The 27386-nt window shown below is 41.1% G+C and overlaps 1 protein-coding gene across 2 annotated transcripts in view; it reads right to left on the bottom strand.

The window, feature by feature from the left end:
* Window positions 1–448: 448 nt before the first annotated feature.
* Window positions 449–27386, bottom strand: part of LOC143148854 (cell adhesion molecule 3-like) — an 80113-nt gene continuing 53175 nt past the window's right edge. The window contains exons 5-6 of one of the 2 annotated variants that reach the window (XM_076315615.1): window positions 21836–22142; window positions 449–673 (exon numbers count right to left, since the gene is read on the bottom strand). In XM_076315615.1, the coding sequence (XP_076171730.1) occupies window positions 585–673; window positions 21836–22142 (396 nt within the window). In that variant the 3' untranslated portion in view covers window positions 449–584. The remainder of the gene's footprint in view (window positions 674–21835; window positions 22143–27386) is intronic. The other variant, XM_076315625.1, reaches the window with a different exon arrangement.

The raw sequence follows: 27386 nt of genomic DNA, 5'->3' as shown, positions 1-27386 counted from the left end.
GTCCGATGAACATCGTTCGTCGCTGCGATCGCTCCTAAACGTCAAAGATGGTCAGGCGAGCGCGCGGCGTCGTTGCACGCACCATCCGTCGCAACGTCGCGCTCTAGGCCACGCCCCCGGGGACCTTTCCAAGTCGTCGCGCTGTACACAGTCTAATAATAAAATACTCCTCGCGTATTCTTGTAATCCCTTTCGGTTTCTTCGTTCTTCATCTCGACACGACCGCGTAACACCCATCGTACGTTCGTTGCTCGGACTGATTAAGGCCGAGTCAGGCCCAACGCCGCGAACCTCTCGCGGCGGCCAGTTTCCTTCTCCGTCGTTTCTCTCGTTCCTCGCCACCATTTCCCCACGGTTCGGACTTCGCATTGTTTCTTCATCGCCACTCGGACCGAAACGGCCGCGTTCCTCCCGGAAACGGGCGCGAATACGTGCGTCGGATGTCGCCAGGGAGGACGAACGACGGTACCCCCGTGTCGACGGGGACGTCGCCCGAGGCGGCCCCCGTACTTCCTCTCTCTTTACAAGCACGTCGATTTTATATAAAACAGCTCCAAAGCGCGCGTATTGTAATGCAGGCGTGGTTAACGAATGATGATCAGAAGGAACGCGAACAGCTCCAGTACTAGCCGCTGGGACGTGGCACGTGGCGGCGACGTGGACTGGCCGAGAACTGGAACAAGAACACGCAGAATAGTGGGGATCAAGGTTTGCCACGTTGACGCGCTCACGCGCCCCGAGATCGTGTCGCGTCGCGCGAGCGTCACTTACGCGACGCACTCGCGGAGATTGCACCGCGTAGCTACGTTTCGAGTATTAATTCGCGACGGAACGGGCGAGAGTTTCGTCTCTATCGATAATCGCGGAAGTATCTTTTCTGGTGTCTTGTTCGATAAATTTACCTTGTTCCAAATTTCCGGGAGTAATTATTTCGAAGGAATGAAAAATGTTGACGAAAGTGACTTGGACCATCAATTGAATTAAGATAGGAATATTTAAATTGTTCGTCCACGAATCGAGGACGTGGATATTCCATCTTCGAGGGGAGGGATCGATGGAAATAACTTACACTGCAAATTTAATCGAAGCGAATATAATTCAGTCATTTATAAATCGTGAACGTGGAAATTTTCTTTTCCCAAATGGGGCTCCTGGGAAGTACCTGTGTCCAAATTTTTTCGAACAATTGTTTCAAGTAGATAAGAGTAACTTTCATCGTGTATTTAAACGAAATAAAAATAATGCAATAGTTTATAAATCGTGGACGTAAAAATTCTCTTTTCCAAAGGGGGGCTCCTAGGAAGTATCTGCTTTCAAATTTCTTCCAACAGTTCTTTTAAATAAGTAAGAAGAACTCTTATCGTGTATTTAATCGAAATAAAGATAATGCAAATTCTTCGTCCATAAATCGAAGATGTAAAACTTCTATTTTCCAAAGGGGTGATTCTAGGAAGTACCCGCCCCCAAATTTCTTCGAACCCTTTTTTCAAATTGATAAACGCAACACACACCGCGTATTTAATCGAAATAAAGATAATAGAAATTGTTCGTCCATAAATCGGGAACGTGGAAATTTCTCTCGTTTATCCAAGGGTCGGCTCCGAAGAAGTACGGAAACGATCACGGCGAAGCCGTTTCGAGTAGCGAAGGCTTTCCAAGCGACGCCACGGTTTGTATTTTTCACGTCTCGTGCACGGTCTTGAAAATGGTCTCATTGTGGGTTAGTGAAAGAGCGCGCGCCGGTACTTCTTGGGAGACCTCGGTGCACGTACGAGATGGCTGGTTCCGTTCTTAGACGGAATAATTTACCAACATCTGCGACGAAAGATCACGTCTTCCGGGCATCCGTTCGCCAGATCCGAGCACTTTCTCTCGCTGACACTAGTCCGTTTCCCGAAATATTCGACCATCCTCGGGTTTACGGAGCTTTGGAACAGCATGGGATGGGGAGATGATAGGAGGGGGTCAGCTTTTAGCGGTTTCGCAACCCCCCGTGAAGCTCTCCGCTCGACGTGTATTGGTCAACGAATAAAAAAGGGCGGGCCGACCAGTCACTCGACCGACATAAACGAACCGCAACCTAGATAAATTTACAAACTTCGCTACGTCCACGCGGAGGATGCATAAGCACACATCCGTCAGAGGAAATCGGTCGTGCTCCGAGCGTACCTCTGTCCGTCATAGTCACCTCTTATCCGACGAGTTTCGTTTCTCCAGTGACTACAATGGATTGCTTTATCAACGGGTCGTAAGTCTTTTGTCTCGGCCTCCTCCATCGTGTAAGTTGAGTAAATCGTCGTTGAATCTGATAAATTCGTCGGAAATAGGCTACGTAAATCGGGATCCCTTCCGTCGTCAGTTTCGTCGAATATGTTCCACGTGATACGCGAAAATGACCAGCTATGTAACCTCACTTTTTTTTGCGCGCGCGCGCGCGAACGCACGAGTGCAATCACACGCGTCCGAGAAGTTCGATCGCGCGTTACATTTTAACGGAATTCTTTCGAACGGATCGATCCGCGGTTCTTGGAAAAGCGAACACGGAAACGTATGAAATATTTTAATGAAATGCTCGTTTCGCCCTCGAAACGATAAAGTTACGGTGCATAACCTCGCTTTTTGCCACGGAACTCGACCGTGTATCCATTTGCGAAATCTGTTTGCACATTTTCGTTTTAAACGGAACCAATTCCTTTTGGTTCGATTCCTTCCGTTACTCCGTTTGTGAACTGTATTAGTCAAAGTTGTTCGAAAAGTGAATACTGCGGGGTGTATTTTATTCTCCGAACCGTTACTTTGAGCTCTCTGTTCGTATTATTTTCGACGACTTATTCGTTTTCCGAACACCTTTCTCTACTAGAAATAGCGTATCGAACGAAAGGAAAAAAAGAAGAAGAAAAAAGATTTCGTTTAAATAAAGCGTAGTTGCATCGTTGGTAAAAGGGAGGTTATAGGAAGATAGACCCAGTTATGCCACTCGACTGTTTCGTCCACCATTTTGTTCTATTTTCCAGAAAGCAGGAGTATCGACGTATCTAAAATGTAACGTATCGTTCCATTTTTAAAAAGAGAGTGCAATTACACTTTGCAGATGTATCGTTGGATTTTAGAAAAAGCGAAGTTATACGAGGATGGGAGCTTGTTATGCCATTTAACTTCTTTTTCCGCTACTTTTTCCTATAATATTTTCCGGAAGACAGGAATATCGACGTATATAAAAACCAACGTATCGTTCCATTTTACGAGGAAGAGTGCAATTACACTTTGCAGAAGTATCGTTGAATTTTTGGGAAAGGGAGTCTATAAGAGGATAGACTTTGTTATGCCATTTAATTATTTCCTTCGATAACTTTTTCCTATAATATTTCTCAGAAGACAGAAATATCGACGGAATCTAAAAAGCAACGTATCCTTCCATTTTTTCGAGAAAGAGTACAATCGCACTTTGCAAAAGTATCTTCGAATTTTCGAAAAAAGGCGAGTCCGCAGGGAGACTGTTTCTTTTCAATTTTCCAGCAGTATCGATCAGGAAGGAACACATCGTACGGTTTTAAAAATAGCAACCATTGCACCGTTAAGAACAACGACCGTTACATTTACGAAAAGGTGGTCCGTCTTCGATTCTTTTCGTTGTCCCTGACCAGAAATTTCACCTAACCTGGACAAAAGTCTAATAAAAAAAAAAAAAAAAAAATAAAAGAAGAATTAAACTTACGCGAAGACGGACCCTGTTAATACCGATTAACTTCTCCCTCCGTTGCTTTTTTCTATGCCTCCGCAAGCGGAGCATCAACGCGACTAAAACGCAACGTTCCGTTCAAACCAAAAGCAAAAAAAAAAAGAAAAAAAAAATAGTAACTTTACTTTGCGAACCTATCGTTCCGCTTATGGAGAAAGGAGCATATTTACAGGAAGATGGTTCGCGTTGCCTCGTTCGACTTTTTTCAACCGCTCGTTTTTTGCGATCTCCGAGAAAGCAGAAATTTCATCGTAGCTAAACGGAAACGTTATAAAAAAAAAAAAAAAAAAAAGAAGCGAGTGAGGTTATAGGAACTCTTGGCCGTTTGTTTCGCTCGACTTGCACCAGCGAGTGAAACTTAGAAGACGCGGCTCGTGGATTTGGACACCGTTCGAAGTTCCGCGCAAACTTACCTAACCTCACTTTTTTCCCGCGGGAACCACGGACCATCGTAACCGTGATCTTAATACTTCGAAATTCGAGCAAGGTCGACGATCCTCGTCGACGCGATCGGGCCGCGTAAGTACGCCCGAAAAATCCCCGTTGGCCCCGAACTCCTTTGAAATTCCAGTGGAAAAAAATTCGAGAGCCCCTAGTGGCTCAACGAGCGCGAACGAAACTGCTAATCGACGGTTTTCGTCGGCTCGCCGACGGAACAAAGTGCCAGAAGTCGGAAATGCAGGCTCGCCGGGCGTGTCAGAGGAATCTCCTTTCGCGAGGGACCGTGGTGGGGGGTTACGGGGCAACGGTGGCGGTAGAACGAGGGCGGGGAAGGGGGAAGGGGGCGGGGGCGCGGAGGGTCGACGACGCGCGGAAGTTTCAGAATTAATTCGTGCCATTTTGCTCCGCTAATATATCCCTGTAGTCAGCGATGTCGGGCGCGCCGAGCCGCGAGAATTGAAAGTAATAAAACCCCGCTTTCCGAACATAATAACGCAAAAAAATGCGAATTGAGGGACCGCTTACGCTTTAATCGACGCCCCCGGCACCCTCCCCCACCCCGCCGTTCGCAAACCTCCCGAAGCCACCCCCTGCCTCCCTCCCCGCCCCACGCCCCTTTTCGAGCGGATGGATGTGGGTCATAGAATTTCGATCGCGCCTTTCGTTGGCGATGATGGATGGGGACGGGGGATCTCTCGCGAGCGAGCGCGCGCGTGCAAAAAAAAAAAGAAATTTACAAAACGGAGAAAAAAAGGGAACGAAAATAAAAAAAACCAAACGAAATGAAAACAAAAAAAAAAAGGAAAGAGAGAACTTTTTCAGCTGTTGCTTCTTTTTCTCTTTTTTCTTTCTTTCTTTTTCATTTTTCGTATTTCGCGCCCGTCGCGACAAACTCGACGACAAGAAAGACGCGATAAATAATAACGCGGCGAAAAATGATTTTCGGGGGCTCTCGACGGGGGATTACCGGTGACTTTGTCGCGCGTCACCCGATAATTAACCCTCCTCCCCTCTTCTTCCCCCGTATACCTCTGTCCCGCGACCACCGGTGCCCCACTCCACGTCGCGCCGCCCCGAACCCCGCCCCCCTCGGCACGACTTGATTTACGACCCGGCCAGTCTCGGTGCAGTCGCGGTCCGATCAAATATTATTCAATGCTCTTCGAATGAATTAACGCGCACTGTTCTACGGTCACGCACCGAGGCCTCGAATAACATTTGAACGAACCCCGCCGCCGCCACGACCGAGTGAACCGTGTCCGTAACAACGCGCCGGCCCGGCCCCGGACTCGCGTAAATGAGGCCTAATTATGACACGGTTAATCGCCCGTACCGCGTTTTACAATGCTCGTTTGTCTGTGATTAACTTAGCAAATTTAAAGGGGGAACCCCGGGAACAACGGTGTTTCGTAAACAAACGTCTGCCGGACAGACGGTAAATAAAATACGCGCGACGTGGCCCCGCGCGATACGTGCGAGGGCATTAATTATTATCCATAATTGTTATTTTACTACTATCGCGCCGGAAACCATCCTCCCCTCCCCCTTCCCCCGCGCGCACACCCACTCGGTTGTACCGAGCGTGCCAGAAACTGATGGCGACCCGCCCTCACGCCCCCCACCCTTCCTCGAACTCCCGCCTCCCGGCGTGTGTGTACGGGAATCCTAGTAGATGGAATCGAACAGAAATAGTAGTCCCACCGACCGAATATAGCGGTCCGAATTTGCAGATTTAACGAAGTGAAATCCTATTTAAGCAATTATCGAAGATGTCCAGACGCAGTGTTACCTTAAATTATAGATTCGCGATAGATGTAAATTTACCGCGTCACCGAGTTTGCAACGTTTTCTGGAACGATTGTCAGCCACCGAGGACGTTTACAGCTACGACGACACCGTTCGCGACGTTTTGTATTGTTAATTATTCCGTGCGCGTGGATAATTTTAACGCGATTACGTACGTATCGATACGCTCGGTGTGCATCTTGTTAAAGGTTTCCGCGATCCTTGGACGAAGGAATCGTTTGCTCGTCCAACGAGAATATTCCCCCGGAGTTATTATTTTAATTTATCGAATCGATACGGTACGAGTCGCGGTGATATTTTACGTACCAGCCGGGATAAAATAATAACACTGTCGCTGATGCAAGGATAAAATAATAAGACCCTCGCGGTTGCGGAAGGATAAAATAATAACACTTTCGAAGGACTCGCGGTGCCCGTTATTTCTCGAATCGTTCCCGTTGAAAGGAACATCTCTTTACGGTACGTTGTTCGCCGGGCGTGTCGTGGTAAAGTCGTCAGAAACAGAAACACCTCGTGGATTCGAAGGCGGAGATAGAAATTGCACAACGCAATTTCGATAGTTTCGTGAAACGAACGCGGCGAATCCCGCTACGGTCCACTCGAAATGATTTTTCCACGGGTTATCGAGGTCATCGGCGATTCCGTAACGACGAAACTGTCAACCAGACGCGCCCCGTAATATAATACCGCGGTAACTTCGCTTTGAAGTGCAAAGTCGACCATTCTCGAGGCACCGTGGCTGAACCGTGACGGGGTGCAGTATGTTTATCAATGCGGTATCCAGAATGTCTACTTGGCCTTAGCCAAGCTAACGCAATCAATCAGTATGTCGATAAACGTGTCATCGTCAGTTACTCAAAGGAAGACACGGTTGATGCGACTTTGAATTATGGAGAAAGTCGGCACTGTTCCAAGGGAAGGAATCCGTCTGTAGGGAGATTGCCGCTCTAATTCGATTAAAAATGTCCACGAGAACGAAGTTCGAACACCTCGGTACCTTTCGTTCGGTGAACGATGAAGATGTCGAATTCAAGACGTCTCGCGATTCTAATCTTTCGATTCCGAGGAAAGAGAGGATAAACTGTAACAATGAGTTACGATTTTCTTCAAAAAAAAAAGAAAAAAAAACGTAACTACCATTTCAATCTTCGGACCTACATCCAACAGTGGATTACACGTCTCGGATAAATTGCAACAATAAACGACGATTATTTAAAAAGGAATTTATCACTCGGATCGTTTCCACCGAAGGAGATCCACATAAATTGAAAGGTGGATCGTTTATCTCGAACGGATAAATTGTAACAACGAATCGTAATTATTTAAATTATAGTTCGATCGCTCGTGTCGCAGATTTAAATTCAAGAGTGGAATCGGGATTTATCATCCCGGATAATAAATTGCGACAACGAACGTCAATTATACGAAAACGTAATTATACTTGGAACAATTTCTACCAAAGAACCTTTGCTACACCTACGCGTGTAATACTTCCACCGACTCTAATTTCGTATTTAGCTCTTTCAGCTGTCGAGCGTTAAACTTTTACCAAAGACGCGTAGAATACCCGTTGTAACCGAAATTAATGATACCGAGGACACGGTAAAAAATCCAGCCCAAAGGCGGAGCGACAAATTTCGTCCTTAGGAACTCGTCTAATTATGTTCCGCAAGTTTTTTGCCGGCCACGGAATCCACAGGGGAGATATTCAGCAGTTCTGTTACCGGTAACTCCTCACCCGCTCTTGTTACCGACCCCGTTGTTACAATTATACGGGCGCGGAGGAGATTAATTCGTCCGCAAATCCGACTGTCGGCGGCTCGGAGCCAGACTTTGATTCGGTGAAATGATCGTTTCGCGATCTAACGAGCAAATATTTCATTTATCAGATAACTTACTTTTCCAACGGTCCTCCCCACCACCGTTCGCCGCGCAATAGGGCCGAAGAATGTTCGCGGAAGCTGGTTGGACGGTTACGCGGGGGACGAGTGGTGGTGGCGCAGGGGGCGGGGTGAGAGCCGGGTGCCTCGAATGGAAACTAGGAGCCGGTTTATAACGAGGCAAACAGCTAACTCAAATAACGAAACGAAGTTTTTGCAAGCTGTGATCGGCGAATTCAACCGTGCCTTTTTTGCCCCGCGATGATACGATTTCGATTGAATTGTGACCGGCGTGTTATTATATAACACGGGCAGTGTGCGCGCGCATACGCGTGCGTACGTCCACCCACTGGAAACCCCCTACTCCTCCCTCTCGTCTGCTCGGTGGTCCCAGTAGCAAACCGATATCGTCGGTTTTGTTCCACTTTTTTTCCCGTCTTTTTTTTCCTTTTATTCTTTTCTCTTTCTTTTTTTTTCTTTCTTTCTTTCTCGTTCCCCCTCCAATCGCGTTTCGTGTCACCGTTATTTTCAATCGGTCGATTCTGCACTTTGTTTCTTCCTGTTCCGGGTCGAGTCGCTAGCCGTGGCGTCTCGACGTCGCGGTCGTCGTCGGGACGGTCGTTGTCGTCGTGTTCTCCGGGACAGGGGTTGAAGAAGGAGTGATAAGGGGGGTGGAGGGGGAGGGAGAGCAGGGTAGTGCCCGTTTCCAGAGCTAACGGCGCGGCTCACTTGACGCGAAATAATCCGAAGCCGCAACAAATAATCCCGGGGAATGCGTCGGGGAATTATCCTCAGCCACAGCGTCGGATTATCTGGCGTGAAACGAATTATTCGATGGCGTGCCGAGCTATTTGACGTTAACCAGGATAATTCGGCTGGTCAGATTATCCGAACCGCGGGATGGACAAACAAACGGATGCCCCCTGGGCGGTCGTTGCAGCTACCCCCTCCGAATGATGCACACCTACGTAAACCGATAAAGAAATTCGCCTAATTTCGAACCCCTACTCCTGCTAGTGTAGCTCCTCCCTTTGCGAGCACATACATTGTTATCGATAAAGAAATTCGCATAATTTCGAGCTTTTACTTCTACAGCTACTGCTCCATCTCCACACATACATGTCTTGACCAATCGATAAAAAAATTCACCTAATTTCATCTTTTTACTTCTATCATTGTAATTCCAGTTTTTGTATACCTTCATCGATAAAGAAATTCGCCTAATTTCGAGCTTTTACTCTTACAACTATAACTCCACCTCCACACGTACATGTATGGACCAATTGATACAAAAATTCGCCTAATTTCGATTTTCCACTTCTATCATTGTGGCTTCAGTTATTGTATACTCCCCTTCATCGACAAAAAAATTCACCTAATTTCGAGTTTCTATTTCTACAGTTATAGCTCCATCTCCACACATACGTGTCTCGACCAATCGATAAAAAAATTCACCTAATTACAACTTTTTACTTCTATCGTTGTAACTCCAGTTTTTGTATACCTTCATCGATAAAGAAATTCGCCTAATTTCGAGCTTTTACTCCTACAACTATAACTTCACCTCCACACATATATAACTCGACCAATTGATACAAAAATTCGCCTAATTTCGACTTTCCAATTCTATCATTGTAGCTTCAGTTTTTGTATACTCCCCTTCATCGACAAAGAAATTCGCCTAATTTCGAGTTTTGACTTCTACAACTATAGCTCCACCTTCACACACACATGTCTCGACCAATTGACACAAAAATTCGCCTAATTTCGATTTTCCACTCCTACCATTGTAACTCCACTTTTTTTATATTCCCCTCCATCGATAAAGAAACTCACCTAATTTCAAACTTATATTCCTATCGTTATACCTCTATCTACACACACACGTATCTCGACCAACCGATAAAGAAATTCGCCTAATTTCGACTTACCACACCTATCGTTGCAGTTCCCAACTCCACACATACTTCGCCATCGATAAAGAAATTCGCCTAATTCCGACTTTCCACTCCTATCGTCGCAGTTCCCCTCTCCACACATACCCCAAATAGCATCGATAAAGAAAGTCGCCTAATTTCGAGCTTCTACTCCTACAGCTACAGCTTCACCTCCACGCACACGTACCTCGATCAACCGATAAAAAAATTCGCCTAATTTCGACTTTCCATTCCTACCATTGTACCTCCACTCTTAGTATACTCCCCTCCATCGATAAAAAAAATTCACCTAATTTCAAACTTATATTCCTATCGTTATAACTCTATCTACCCACACACATGTATCTCGACCAATTGATCAAAATATTCGCCTAATTTCGACTTTCAACTCCTACCATTGTACCTCCACTCTTAGTATACTCCCCTCCATCGATAAAAAAAATTCACCTAATTTCAAACTTATATTCCTATCGTTATAACTCTATCTACCCACACACATGTATCTCGACCAATTGATCAAAATATTCGCCTAATTTCGACTTTCAACTCCTACCATTGTACCTCCACTCTTAGTATACTCCCCTCCATCGATAAAAAAAATTCACCTAATTTCAAACTTATATTCCTATCGTTATAACTCTATCTACCCACACACATGTATCTCGACCAATTGATCAAAATATTCGCCTAATTTCGACTTTCAACTCCTACCATTGTACCTCCACTCTTAGTATACTCCCCTCCATCGATAAAAAAAATTCACCTAATTTCAAACTTATATTCCTATCGTTATAACTCTATCTACCCACACACATGTATCTCGACCAATTGATCAAAATATTCGCCTAATTTCGACTTTCAACTCCTACCATTGTACCTCCACTCTTAGTATACTCCCCTCCATCGATAAAAAAAATTCACCTAATTTCAAACTTATATTCCTATCGTTATAACTCTATCTACCCACACACATGTATCTCGACCAATTGATCAAAATATTCGCCTAATTTCGACTTTCAACTCCTACCATTGTACCTCCACTCTTAGTATACTCCCCTCCATCGATAAAAAAAATTCACCTAATTTCAAATTTATATTCCTATCGTTATAACTCTACCTACCCACACACATAGGTAGTACACATCTCTACACACACACACATACACATCTCCACTAACTGATAAAAAATTTGCCAAAGACCCCCCACTCCTACCTTTACACCTCCTTCGCACGAACATCTCTGTCAAACGGTAAAGAAATTTGTCTAATTTCGTGCCCCTACTCCTATCACGAGCCGAGCGGAGCGAAGCAGAGCGAAGCAGAGCGAAGCAGAGCGAAGCGGACAGGCGCGTTAACTGGCGGGGAAATCTATTTCGTTAAGGATTCGCCGCACCTGGCTTCGCGCCGGTCTGGCCGCATTAGCATCGAAACAGGAAATTTTAGTCGTCGGAAAATTGTGGCATAGCTCTCCCAGTCCCTCTCTTTCGCTCCGCGGAGGGCGCGAGTAACCAATTATAAACTTTCTTACGGTGGTAAGACCACCCCTTCGAGGAAGCGATGTTTCTCACCTTCGCCTCGGTGAACGTCGTGCCGCGCTATTTTCGAACGCGCTTCATATAAATTTCACGGCTGTCTGTCTGGAGAATTCGTTTGTACGCGGTTACGACCTACGAACTCACGACACGGAACACCATTAAGAGGGTACCGTGATGATCAATCGTATTAATTAACCGCGCGATTCGCCTTTAAACCGTGCGCTGCGACGTCTTCGCTGGAACGTGGCACGCCGGGGCGTCGAGAAGTGTACACATTGCGCGCGGACGGTACACACTGGCACGAGACCCGGTAACTTTCAGAGGGAGAATCAATTTTTCGATTACTTGGGCTTTGCAATGACTTTTCTTGACAACGCGACTACGTTAAAGTTTTCGAAATTCGAAGTAAAATGGTATCTGTTTACGAATATTGGTCGAGAAGTCGATCATTTGGGGGTAGTTGTCCATTTTTCGATTCTTGGATTTTATAACAATTTTTCTTCTTTTTTTGACTATGTGGGAATCTTGAACATTTTGAAATTTGAAGTATAGTGGAATCTGTTTACGAATATTGGTCGAGAACTCGATCATTTGGGGGTAAGTTGTCTATTTTTGGATTTTTGGGTTTTGTAACTATTTTTTTTTTTTTTTTGACTATGTGGGAATCTTGAACATTTTGAAATTCGAAGTATAGTGGAATCTGTTTACGAATTATGGTTGAGAACTCGATCATTTGGGGGTAGTTGTCATTTTTCGATTCTTGGATTTTGTAACGATTTTTCTTCTTTTTTTGACTATGTGGTAATCTTGAAAATTTCGAAATTCGAAGTATAATGGTATCTGTTAACGAATAATGGTCGAGAACTCGATCATTTGGGGGTAAGTTGTCTATTTTTGGATTCTTGGGTTTTGTAACAATTTTTCTTCTTTTTTTGACTATGTGGGAATCTTGAACATTTTGAAATTCGAAGTATAGTGGAATCTGTTTACGAATATTGGTCGAGAACTCGATAATTTGAGTATAAGTTGTCTATTTTTGGATTTTTGGGTTTTGTAACAATTTTTCTTCTTTTTTTGACTATGTGGTAATCTTGAAAATTTCGAAATTCGAAATTCGAAGTATAATGAAATCTGTTTACGAATAATGATCGAGAACTCGATAATTTGGGGGTAAGTTGTCCATTTCTCGATCCTTGGGCTTCGTAATTATTTTTTTTTTCAATATGGCAACTTTGAAAATTTCGAAATTCGAAGTGCAATGGAATCTGTTTACGAATAATGGTCGAGAACTCGATAATTTGAGTATAAGTTGTCTATTTTTGGATTCTTGGGTTTTGTAACTATTTTTTTTTTCTAATGTGACAGCCTTGAAAATTTCGAAAGTACAGTGGAATTTATTTACGAATAATGGTCGCAAACTCGATAATTTGGGGGTAAGTTGTCTATTTTTGGATTCTTGGATTTTCTAACTATTTTTTTTTCCCAATATAGCAACTTTGAAAATTTCGAAATTGGAAGTATAATGGAATCTGTTCACAAATAATGATCGCGATAATTTGAGGACCAATATCAATTTTTCGATTCTTAGGCTTTGTAAAGATTCGTTTTCACCACCAACTTTTTAAAATTTCAAAATTTAAATTACAGTAGAATCTATTTACGAATAATAATCGAAACTGTAATAATTTGGGGACGAATGTCAATTTTTCGATTCTTGGATTTTGTAACAATTTCTTTTTGTCAGTATGATTCGAAATTCAAAGTACAGTGGAATTTATTCACGAATAATGGTCGAGATCGTGATAATTTTTAGGACAAATGTCAATTTTTCGATTCTTAGAATCTATAACAATTTTTTTTTTATTAACACGACAACTTTGAAAATTTCAAAATTCGATATAAAATGAAATTCATTTGTCACGATTAATAATAACCGTGCAATAACACTGTACAGGGTATGAACAATTTTTATCATCGAACTCGATTTATTGCAAACAATTACGGTCGTTTGTACACGTTAAAGTACGATACTGTGAAACACTGTTGTAGAAAATAGTGGGTTGTGACATAAACTCGTTCCATTGCCGCAAGTATTGTATTTCTCTTCTCGGAATCGATTGTTTACGTCACTGTTGCGGAATCCAACTGTGGTAATGATGAAGTCACGAGCATTTGCTTTAAACATAGTATTATTTGTCACAACTTCCGTCACTATGTATTATAGTCCTTATGTGTTAAGTTCAACCGAACGAATTTACGTCACAGCTCGATAAACGTTGGCGCTTCGTTTAGAAACAAATTTCGAGAAAAAAATGTGTTCAGCGAACGGATGATTTTTAATTAATTTCGTACAGAGTGTTTTACAACCGATCGATTATGACAAGAATAACCCATTGGTAACATTATCCGTGATTGTAATACTTGGATTCGACTGTATAGGATTTTTCACAATAATTCTACGATCAATGACAACGTAACAAAAATAAAATCGTGAAATTGAAATTAAAATTAAAATTGTTTCAATTATTCGTTATGGAACATCAAAAGTCAAGTTTCCGCGATATTTTTGGTTGTTTAATTGCGTTACGAGCATTTATCGAACCGTGTATAAAGTATAAAAGATATTGAACTTTGAGAATATTTTTAACAAAATATTTCAAGGTGGTAGATAACAGAGGTTTTTTTCATAAGAAAGTTTTAGATGTTACCAGGGATTGTGTATAAATTTCAGCTACCACTATTAACTCTGCACCGATTTTAACAAATAGGCGCCTGGAGTAATCCGGTGTTCCGAATGCGTTCGCTCGCAACCGCAAACAGAAACTTAGGCTACCTTCCAAGGTTCTATCTTTATTGTGTGTTCCATCTGCCTTCGCATCTAATAAACAACTACAAGAAACAACAGACGAAGAAGAGTACTCCGATAATGGCGAAGAAAACGAAAAATACATAAATTATTTACTATTCATAATAATTTACTAACATAATAATTTACTGATTTGCAATTGAATTCGAAGGAATCGCGATAAAAATATTTTCATGTTTCTCAATTATATTTCCAACGTGTTAATTTACCTATATAGATGATATTGAAACAACTGATTTTTGTCTATTTTTTGCACAAGATAGTGTCTTCTTCGAATAAATCAAAGTTCGTTATTTTTCAAAAGTTTACAATTCGTTACTCCAAAGATTAGAATTATATTAAAAAAATTAATTTCCCTTGAAAAATATCGTCGTTGTTTATAATTTCGGTCACAAATTAACATTTTCCGGACCAATGTGCAATTGTCAGAGTATAGATTTACATTTCACTTTTAAAAAGTCATTTTTGCTATTATTTTTCAGAAGAAAGAACCTTCCTCCAAAAAAAACAATTAAAATTTCTCGGTAAACTTTTTTCCTGTCCAACACCGAAAATATTGAAAATTCAAGAGTAAATCTACTGATAACCGTGGCAATAGACTATAATAGATAAGTTATGTCGTTCGATAAAAAACGGAGCTATCAGATTCGTCGTTTTATTTTTTTAAATACGATACTACCGTTTGATGAACACGTGCAAAGTTTCGTGCAGATCCTTTGACTCGTTCGTACATTTACAGTTCAAAGTCGAAGCGTTACGATATATTTTTACAATGTAAAAGACCGACAAAACTCATCGAACAACCCAGTACCTCTTACTACAACTTAGTACAATCTAGTACAACCTAGTACAACCTAGTACAACCAAGTACAACAAAGTACAACCAAGTACAACCAAGTACAACCAAGTACAACCAAGTACAACCAAGTACACCCTAGTACAACCTAGTGCAACCTAGTACCACCTAGTACAACCTATTACAACCTAGTAACTCTTCGTATATCGTTACAAGCGTCTCCAGTCTTCCAAAGAACAACTATATAGTCGTTCAAAGTCGAAGCGTCACGATGTATTTTTACAATATAAAAAACTGACAAAACTCATCGAACAACATCTCTTAGTACAACCTAGTACAACCTAGTACAACCTAGTACAACCAAGTACAACTTAGTACAATCTACTACAACCTAGTACAACCTAGTACAACCTAGTACAACCTAGTACAACCTAGTACAACCTAGTACAACCTAGTACAACCTAGTACAACCTAGTACAACTTAGTACAACCTAGTAACTCTTCGTGTATCGTTACAGGCGTCTCCAGTCTTCCAAAGAACAACTATATAGTTGTTCAAAGTCGAAGCATCACGATATATTTTTACAATATAAAAAACCGACAAAACTCATCGAACAACCTAGTACCTCTTAGTACAACCTATCACAACTTACTAACTCTTCGTGTATCGTTACAAACGACCCCAGTCTTCCAAAGAACGACTATAATCACCAGTCGTAGTTAAAAAGTTTACGATAAACGGTGTCAGAGTTGCTGGTCTCTGAACTTCGGGAAAATCGATTTTCTTCGCCCTTTTCTCCGAAGTTTCGAGTACGCGGAATATGCACCGATAAAGAAACAATTGAAATTCGAGACGTTCGCGAAGTTACGAGACTTCAAACCGAATTCTCTGTAAGCTCTGCAAGCTCTGCTCCACGTTGAAAGATCGGGCAACTTTTTCCCCGGAAAGTACACTCGCACGGGAATAATATTTCCCGCGCTAATGAAGCGCTCGCCTCTTTGAAATTTGATTAACTCGCAGAAAATGTGCCCGTTGGTTCGTGGTGGCGGATTTGGAAGTCTGTCGCAGCATTGAAGCGAAGCTATTTGGGTGATTTCCAATGTTAACGAAATCCCGTCGATTCGAGTGTTGTTCGAAACGTGCACGGATGCGTTGGTAAATCAACGAACAAGACCGAGGAACTTGGAATATATTTGACGGTTTCGGAGGAGGTGATGGGGGGGTTTGGGACGGGTAGCTGTAAAATCGTCCGTTGGAAATAGTCGAGGAGTCCTCTCTCAGACACGAGATGAAACGCAAATTCCTTTTCCTTCCTCGGAGCATTAATCATTAATTAAAACGTCGCCACATAATTTAGGAGGGATAAGCGGGTGAAGAATAGATGAGGGTGCCGGAGACAAGGAGGACTTGTTCTTGCAGGGAGCCCAGACGAGGGAAGCATAGGGAATAAGATAAAGATTGTACGTCATAAAGGCCCAGGATTAATGTGTGGCGGGGTTTGAGTCGGCGCCAGAGATACACGTTAAAAATGAACGAGAACGAAATCATCCTTACGGACGTGCATACCGTATCGCGGCAGTCTGAATAAACAATGACAGTTCGAAGGGTACGAGTAGGGTTCGGTGGAGTTGGGATCGTCCAATGGCTTGACACGAGACAGCTGTGTCACGCATAGGGATAGACCTGCTGGCTAGGTAAATGGCACACCGTGCAAACAACCGTGTTAGCGTACGGTGCAAGAAACATATCTTCTTCGAAACGCTCGAGAACCAGACGTGAAAGAATTGAAGGATGTCGTACGTCGTTATGGCTTTCGACGAATGACCGGGTGCTCGGTATCGTTTTATGATCACGGAGTTTTATTCGCTCGGACTATACACAGATGAACGTAGATCAGGGAATACTTGACTGACACTGGTGTGAACTTCACTCGATAGAAACTCGTCACGAAGAAGCTTTTTTGAGACTGGTTTCTTCTTCTTATATCGAGAGCCTTCTGTCACACTTGCCTATTCCTAGCACTGGGTTTTCACACTTTTTCGGAAAGGTCAGCTCGAGTGGAGAACGAGAAAGTTTGGTGACGTAGCGGGGCTTCCTTTAGGCCTAATGCGAGTGTCTAACCGTTTGCAGCTCTATGGGCCTCACGTGCCTTCCAGAGCACTTGGTTGAGGCCCAAGGCGTTCATGATGCCTACAATTAGCTATTGAAACAACGACAGGAAAGCTACGTGATACATGCCTGGTGAAAGTTCCGAAAAATATATACTTCCTCACAAATAGCTTTCGTTGACGCCATGAACCATAAACCATGCTAACTGCTCGCACGTCAGACGTTTCGTCAAGCCGTACGGCTACAGAATCATTGGAAACTGTTGTAAAGTTCAGATTATAATATCTAGTTTATCATAATATGCAGGGATCTCGCGTATCTAATAGTATAGTTATTGTATATATAAGAATATAAAGTTGGAACAAATGCGTATCCAGTGATATGTCTTGATGTGAACGACGAGTGTCGTATGGTCTTTCTGACTCTGGACTTGGAACTCAGACTAAAAAGATAACTAATAAATTTCACTTATTAATGAAAACAAAACTTTAACTTCACTTTGCCTTGCGTCTTTCAATAGTCCAAGCACTGTCTCGTTTCAATTTAAATACTCATTTACACGTAACTTCCAGCTCAGGCACTATATCCCATGTGTCATTTGCTTTCAAAGAAGTAATCTCTTCGTCCATGACTTTCTTCCATTTGTCCTTATCGGGTCCTGATAATGCCTGTTTCGCGTTCCCTGGCTCATTATCTTCAACAGTAACTATATTCTGACTCTGGACTTGGAACTCAGACTAAAAAGAAAAACCAAAAGGAAAAGCGGTCAAACCGTTGACCGCATGGCGGAGGATCCTTCCGCGCCAATTCGGAGACAGTTCTTAAAACTGACATCGACATCTGCCACCCTTAAGATCGTTGTTGCGTTCGTTCCAACAGAAACGATAACGTATTTCCGGCCCGGCTATCCTTATTTGACGACGTGGTAAAAATCATTGATCGATGAAACTTCGGTGTGAGCATCGAGGGGTGTTGGCGAGTATTCGCGAGCCGAATACACCGGATACGTGTGATCGATACCGCTCCGAAATAGACGAGAATTTCTAGACGAAAACATTCTGCTGGATCTGACCTCAAAATAACTTAATAATATCCACGGGGATTAGATGCTCCACGTTGGTTATTTTCGGTCGACGAACCCGCGAGCCGGTTGTGTCCGTGTATCGCGGACTTTGACCGGAAACGAGGGTAAAATTTCATTATCAGAACTCCTCTCGCGTTAAATAGGCCCGATCGGGAACGAACAATCGAAGGATTCGTTGCGACAGAATGGTGGTTCATCGAGCTCGCCAGATTTATGCAACCGATACCGCTTCAGGTAGTTACCAACTCGCGTAAGAAAATATTTCATTAACAAGGGCATTAGGGACACTTGGGCGAAAGCCCCCGTTGGCCACCTCTAACTGCGTAACACTGTTACATAAATTGCCCGGCTAATAAACATCGAAGTTTTCAACGGTACGAGAGAGGAGGACTCGGTGAACACGCCGGACCTGGCCAATCGATACCGTGCTCCGAAATAGTCAAGAATTTCTCGACGAAAACATGCCATTAGCAACAGTATCGGGCGCGTTTAGGCGCGCCCTTTCGGGTATCAAATTCTACGAATTATACTAGTGTAAATCGTAAACCGGAGCAACTGGATAAATTCGTTAAACCGTAGGAACGAAACGAAAGAAGGAAAAAAAAATAGAAAACTTGAATATCCCCAATTGGATCACGGTCTAAACAAATAACGAAGCGTTCGATAGAACAGGAAAAAGACTCGGTGGATAATTGCCATTATCAACAGTATCGAAGCTACCTAAGTGTTTCCTTTCAGCTGCATCTACAGCGATACTACTTACAAAGATCTTACTTAACCTCTTTAAGCACCTATCTCGAACATCTCAACAGAATTTAATCACTCGGTCGAAGCCGAGCGGATACCTCTGCCCTAGACGAATCTTCCGATAACGCAAGAAAGGAGTCCCACGGGACTCTATTGGTTGCTCGAGTCATAAGTAATTTCTGGTTTGAACGTTGGAGCTGGAACTTTTCGAGGAATTTCGAACGAGATTCCTTCTCACACTCGTGCTTATATTTTTTCGAGATATTCAAGCGTCCGAAAATGATCACGCGTCAGTGGTAGAATTTTTCGTGCGAAATGGAGTAGTTGACGAAAAGGTTCGTTTGTTGCGCAATGGTTTGGGTGTTACGGAATGGTAATATTGTGAAAAAAATATGAGACGTTATTCGTGAAGACGTGGTAGCTGAACAGTGTGAAATTGGTTTGCCAAGTTTCGTTCCAGAGATTGGAATCTTCGAATCTGTGTCGGGATGGACAGCGGATATCGGTGACAATGTTTCGAAGGTTCTGGTGGGACAAGAGCTGGGTCGAATGACCGGAGAATTAGCGGATAAGACGAGGATATCCTAATCTACCATTTGTCGACACTTGGAAAGAGCAGGAAAAGTCGGGTGTGCGGGTTTTGTGCGATTTGACGAAGAAGAATCAAGCGGACAGGACGAAGAGAAGTATTTTTAGACGAAGTGATCGGGGGAGATGAAACGTGGGTTATGAAGGAGAATATAGATGGAAATTAACTAGCTTGGAACCTAAGTCACCTTTCGTGGAGAGATTTTCCTTTGTGTACCGAGATCGAATTAACGTGATAGCTGAAGCAGTTTAAGAAGAATTGCAAGAGAAACAAACAGCACTCGTCGATCCCAAGGAATCGTTATTTTTCTTTTTATGATTTTGACAATGGTGGACCATACACGACAAGAATTACTCGAGAAAATATTGTAAAATTAATACGATCCATCTCACCCTCTTTATTCAGCCGATTTAGCTTCACCCATGAAGGTTCGTTTATTTCGATCCCCAAAAAATTACTCAAGAGGAGAAAAATTCAATAACCACGATCCTGTACTAAAGAGAATTGATAAGTTGTCCATTTCTACTTAAATAAACTCTAATTACAATTTTTAGAAATTGTAATTCTTATGCTACACTGCTCCAATCGCTGTGTCTGTGTTCGTCACACCATTCAAATCCTTTTTGCACTTGTGACATTCCGTTCGCCATCTTACGAGCTCCGTTGAAACGTTTTCATTTTCGAAAGAAACTCATCTTTCGATTCAAGAATCGATAAATTATTAAATAAATGGAAATTAACTTGCGCCAAATTGATAATAAACTTACCAAATACACAAGAAAGTTAAGTTACGGCTAAATATCAGTAAGTAGGGTCACCAAATACCCAAGAAAGTTAAGTTTCGTCTAGACATCAATAACAAGTATCACCAAATACCCCAGAACGTTAAGTTACATGTAAACATCAGTAACTAGAGTCACCAAATACCCAAGAAAGTTAAGTTATGTTTAAACATCAGTACCCAGGGTCAAATTATACGCAAGAAAGTTAAGTTAGGTCTAAACATCAGTAATCAGGATTATCAAATACCCAAGAAAGTTAAGTTATATGTAAACATCAGTAACTAGGATCACCAAATACTCAAGAAAGTTAAGTTATGTTTAAACATCAGTACCCAGGGTCAAATTATACGCAAGAAAGTTAAGTTAGGTCTAAACATCAGTAATCAGGATCACTAAACACCCAAGAAAGTTAAGTAATATGTAAACATCAGTAATCAGAGTCACTATATACCCGAGGAAGTTAAGTTACGTCTAAATATCAGTAACCAGAGTCACCAAATGCCCAAGAAAGTTAAGTTACATGTAAACATGAGTAACCAGAGTCACCAAATACCCAAGAAAGTTAAGTTATGTTTTAACATCAGTACCCAGGGTCAAATTATACGCAAGAAAGTTAAGTTACATGTAAACATGAGTAACCAGAGTCACCAAATACCCAAGAAAGTTAAGTTATGTTTTAACATCAGTACCCAGGGTCAAATTATACGCAAGAAAGTTAAGTTAGGTCTAAACATCAGTAATCAGGATCACCAAATACCCAAGAAAGTTAAGTAATATGTAAACATCAGTAACCAGAGTCACTATATACCCGAGGAAGTTAAGTTACGTGTAAATATCAGTAACCAGAGTCACCAAATGCCCAAGAAAGTTAAGTTACATGTAAACATGAGTAACCAGAGTCACCAAATACCCAAGAAAGTTAAGTTACGTGTAAACATCAGTAACTAGAGTCACCAAATACCCAAGAAAGTTAAGTTACGTCTAAATATCAGTAACCAAATACCCAAGAAAGTTAAGTTACATGTAAACATCAGTAACTAGGATCACCAAATATCCAAGAAAGTTAAGTTACGTGTAAACATCAGTAACTAGAGTCACCAAATACCCAAGAAAGTTAAGTTATGTTTAAACATCAGTACCCAGGGTCAAATTATACGCAAGAAAGTTAAGTTAGGTCTAAACATCAGTAATCAGGATTATCAAATACCCAAGAAAGTTAAGTTATGTGTAAACATCAGTAACTAGGGTCACCAAATACACAAGAAAGTTAAGTTACATGTAAACATCAGTAACCAGAGTCACCAAATACCCAAGAAAGTTAAGTTACGTCTAAACATCAGTAACCAAATACCCAAGAAAGTAAAGTCACGTTTCGGACCAAGTCCTTAACTCTTCAAAAGTAAAAAATCGTTCCAAAAAAAAAAAAGCAAAAAAAACCAATCAATCGCGACTCGTTGAAAAGAACACTAAATTGATTTCAAATCGAGCGTTTCACGATCCAGTTTGACGAAATTGATAATTACCTTTGACACCGACGTGGCCATCGGGTTTCTTCTGACCGGTTTGGAAGTTAGGCGGCGGTTGCAGATAGTTGATGCCGACTATGGTTGCCGCTGGCTCGTAGTGTATCACCCTGGGCCTGTCCTCCTCGGCGCTGACCTCGGTGCTCTGCCAGTAGATGTCGTGTATCGAGGCGCTGCAACGTATCTTCAGCTTGCCACCGGTGAAGTGGTTGTGCGTCACCAAGAACTGAAGCCCGATCTGGGAGATCTGCCACTCCGATTCGTTGGTGTCGAGGGGGCTGTACGTGCGGACGTGAAACTCCAGCGGCTGCACGTGCGGAGGGACGGGTGCAACAACGTGCGAACCGATTAAAGCGTAGGAAACACCCCCCCCCCCTCCCCCTCCCCCTCCCTCCCTCGATGATCACGCGGAATGCCCCGTTAAAATTCACCGGCTCTCCCTGCGCTCAGCCACGGCGCGACACGTCGCCGACTTAATTCCGATAATTAATTCGGTACCGAGTTAAGCCGCCGCCGCCGTTTTAAGGACAAATTTCCACGATTAATCGAACGATCCGCCGCAACGGCGTTGTTCGCTCCTAGCTACCACGGGGTAATCTCGCTCGTTCGACGTTTAAGGATCGTCGCTCGAACCCTCTGCGGTTCGTTTGTCTCGCGCTATAAGCCCTCGCAGCGGGATAGACACTCTCGAGCAACGCCGCGGAGCAACGAGAACGAGACGATTCCACGGGGTGATTCTTAGTCGCGGATTTACGTCTGGGCACGACGAATCTAGGGACGCGCTAGCGATTGCACTGTGTAAGTATTATTAACGATTGGTTTACGGACATTTATTGCGACACATTGACGTCTATCGGGGAGAGATAGGTGTGTCGTAGAGAGAATTATGAAGTTGGAAATATTTGACATTGTGGGCATATAGGTGTACTATGGGGAGATAGATATACTGTATAGAGAAATCTAAAATTAGGAAGCCTTAACACTGGATGTATGTAGATATGCTACATTGAGATAAGTATACCATATTGAAAATTATAAAATTGGAAAGTTTTAATGATGTGTGCATATAGGTATACTAAGTAGAGATAGGTATACCGCATAGAGAATTCTAAAATTAGGAAGCCTTAACAGTGGATTGCATATAGATATGCTACATTGAGATAAGTATACCATATTGAAAATTATAAAATTGGAAAGTTTTAACACTGTGTGCATATAGGTGTACTACGTAAAGATAGATATACCGCATAGAGAATTATGAAATTGGAAAGATTTAACACTGTGTGCATATAGGTATACTATCTAGAGATAGGTATACCGCATAGAGAATTATAAAATTAGAAAGCTCTAATGCTGTGTCCATATAGGTATCCCACATAGAGAATTATAAAATTAGGGAGCTCTAATGCTGTGTGCATATAGGTATCCCACATAGAGAATTATAAAATTAGAAAGCTCTAACACTGTGTGTATATAAGTACCCACATAGAGAATTATAAAATTGGAAAGATTTAACATTGTGTGCATATAGGTATGCTACATAGAGATAGGTATACCACATAGAGAATTATAAACTTAGGAACCTTTAACACTGTACACTTAGGTATACTATATAAAGATAGATATACCGCATAGAGAATTATAAAATTAGGAAGCCTTAACACTGAATGCATATAGATATACTACACAGAGATAGGTATACCACATAGCAAATGATAAAATTAGAAAGCTTTAATATTGTGTACATTAAGTACATTACGTAGAGATAGGTATACCACATAGCAAATGATAAAATTAGAATGCTTCAACACTGTGTACATATAGATATATTATGAAGAGATAGGTATACCGCATAGAAAATGATAAAATTAGAAAGCTTTAATATTGTGCACATTTAGGTATACTACATAGAGATAGGTACACCGCATAGAGAATAATAAAATTAGAAAGCTTTAACACTGTGTACATATAGATATACTAGTATTATGAAGAGATAGGTATACCGCATAGAGAATTCTAAAATTAGGAAGCTTTAACACCGGGTGCACATAGGTACACTGTACGAAGATAGCTATACCGCATAGAGAATTCTAAAATTAGAAAGCTTCGAAGAAAATGAATTTTGACGGACAAAAGTCGGTAGAAATGACAGAAGAAAAATATAAACGGTTTCTGTAATTTTCATCAATCGAGATGCGTCAAAGTGACGCGTCCCGAAAACCTAGTGTTAAATTGGAAATTTCGTGCGTGCAACTCGGAACCGGATGGTACTATTACTTTGCGAGACGATCTACGCGTGTAACAGTTTTCGAGATTTTTTGGGGGAATGTTGGATACGCTGTATTTCATAATGGTTTTTGCAACTTTATCGTTCGCGCGAATTTTATTGCAATATTTTGAGGGATCGCAATACTTTTGCGAGTTTATCATTTTTATGAATTTCATTGCAATATTTTGAGGGACTACTTTTAAAAACCTGTATACATAATATATATTTATATATATATATAGTGTGTGTATTTTTTTTTTAAACATTGTAAAAAAAATGTAATTTGTATACACACATATATACGAACATATTTTCGACAGGGGTTCAAAAATTATACATATACACATTTGTATACATAAATTTTACATTCTACGTACAGTATTACGTTACTATAGGGATTAAAAAATATTCCCTTAAAATATTGCAATAAAATTCGTAAAAATGATAAACTTTTATTAAATGTAACGTACACGATGGTCAGTGAAAACTCTGAGTCTCTTAAAGTAATGGTACCATTCTCTTCAGTTGTATATACATCGTTCATATATACACAATTTTGTGTACATATACGTTGTGCACGATTAGTTTACTTTTAACGTGGCACCAAAAATTTCTAACGCCTCAGGCACCCTGAAGTATAAATCCGTCACTGTACCCTCGCCAGTAGACTCCAAAGGAAGTCGTTGCCTTATTCTGTCTCTCTCTTAGAAGTGTAGCTGTCTCTGTTGCAGTATTTGTCGTGGATCAACCGCCGAGACACAGTGATATCGACAGTACCATTTTGAAGTCTGCTGACGAGAGAATCACTCCGTATTATAGAAAGTGGAACCAGGTACTGTGCAGAGATCTTAAGTTGCCATCCAATCAGGTACTGTGCAGAGATCGTAAGTTGTCGTCCAATCAGATAATGCGCAGAGATTGTAAGTTGTCATCCGAGCAGGTACTCTGTAGAGATGGTAACTTGCCAACGAATCGAATTGTCGTTTGGTTATTGGTCGAGGTGATGATATATATACACGAATCTATCGCGTGACGATTATTGCGAGAAAGAGACATCGAAACAAAACGAGACGAAACGATTACGAGCAACAAGGCATTGGCGTAGACACGAACTCGGAATTTTAATTATTTATGATATCAACACGGTTCAACTATCGGTGGAAGAACAAAATTTGTATTTAATATGTTGTAATTTATACGTTATAAATTTAAAATTTTAAAAAATTCATACAATTATAATACGATCTCTGCACAGTACTGTGCGAAGTTGAAAAGATGACCTCTGGAAGAAATTAAGAATTTTATTGAGTCAGATGACTTTTGTCAGCCTTCGATGGCCTGTGATTGAACAAAACGTACATAAACATATATTATTAATATAATCTTATATTCATACTTATACTTATGTTTTAAATATGACACTTATAAATTAAATTTATAAGTACCATATTACAAACATAAGCATAAATATAAATACTTGTCTTATAAGTATTTATATTTATAAATAAGTATAAATATAAGTATAAATATATGTATATATAAACATATATTATTAATATAATCTTACATTCATACTTATACTTATGTTTTAAATACGACACTTATAAATTAAATTTATAAGTACCATATTATAAACATAAGCATAATGATCCGAGAGTCATCATTCCAGCTGCCAACTATACACTCAACCCTCTTGTAACACAGCAAACATTACGACAGTTCTCTTGTAACACGATATTCTCGCAACACGGTTTTTGTTATAGGGTTAATAAAATTTGACAACCTTCATGCAACGCGAATATTTCCATCCGAATGTTCAGGTTTCGGTTAACACGATTTCGATGCAACACGGAACGAATTAACCGCGTTATAGGAGGGTCGAGTGTATTACAAACTTTCGACGAGAAGAATCGATTTATGTAAAAAAATGCATGGCCCTGCTTGAAAAACAAGAAGCGGGGAATTATTCAGAACAGGTCACACCTCGTCGATTTTAACGACCTTGAAATACCTTGTCAAGGTCAACATTACGAACAATCTTTTCCCTATAATCTCCCGTTCCCTAACCTCCGAGATGTTCGCGTAAAACTTTAATTAAACTTGTTACGAGTGCACTTAATTGTTATACGGCTGAACCTAAGCTCGACTGATTGACCATAGTAATTTTTAATATCGATAAAAGGGAAAGATCAATGGGTTTCGGTTTGGTGCAAATTAATATCCAACCTCCGCGAGGCAAAGCTATCGTAAAATAATAATCAACGTTTGTTTGAGCCAGAACACGGCTTTTGTCACATAAACAATGCCAACGACCCAATTGAAACTCGATAATGTCGAATAAAATTCAAAATTCAATCAAGACCAAACACCAATCGTATAATTCTGAACACACTTTTTTCTGCATCTTCGAAATTAAAACCGAGTGACGATTGTATCTATAGAAGAAAGTTGATCGAAACGTTGATTCAAGCAAAACGTATTTCAAGGTCATAAGAATCGACGAGATGCATAGATAATTACTCCTACATTAGATAATTACTCGAAAAGCAAAATAAAAATAAAAATTGCCACCATAGAAAGATAGTATTCACGATTATATTATAGTATACACGATTCAATTTTCTTCAAATTTTGGTATCGTCTCGTTCGAATAAGAACTACAACCTGTCCAATGTTTCTATAATAACCCTGGGTGCGTGCAAAAGATGGAAAATATTTTCCAAGTGCAATTTAAAATTGCAGTACAGTGCAAGGTACAGTGTGTACATTTTACGATGCGTATTATCCATCTCCTCGTTGTAGTTTTAAATGGATTTATACCGAATGCAATTGCGAGCACAAAATGTAAAAATTCCTCGTGCAAAGATAAATGGAAAATGTTGAGTGAAAATGTTCGATATCGATTTTGAAAATTCGCGGGTGCACACGTGGCTAAACAGTCTATCCATTATTCATTATTTCTGGCCGCGTTGATGTTTGTAAACATTGATAGCGGTATGGTATTTGGCTATCTTCCAACTAGTTAGAACAAGTTGAAACAGGTAACACCGTATTATCGTCACTGTTTACAACCACCGACACAAGTAGAAATAATGAGCAACGATCGGGACACGTTACCTAATCGCGTGCCCCACGAATTTTCGAAATCGATTCACACCACCTTTTCGATTTATACTTGCACGTTGAATCTATCCAACGATCGATCGTGACGCTCGTTCACGTCCATACACTGTGTCGAAGATGATTTTAGAAACCAGAACGAAACTCGTGTCTACGAAACGA

Source organism: Ptiloglossa arizonensis, chromosome 1 (assembly GCF_051014685.1).
Source record: "Ptiloglossa arizonensis isolate GNS036 chromosome 1, iyPtiAriz1_principal, whole genome shotgun sequence".
Taxonomy (NCBI): domain Eukaryota; kingdom Metazoa; phylum Arthropoda; class Insecta; order Hymenoptera; family Colletidae; genus Ptiloglossa; species Ptiloglossa arizonensis.
This window is presented reverse-complemented; position numbering and strand designations above follow the sequence as displayed.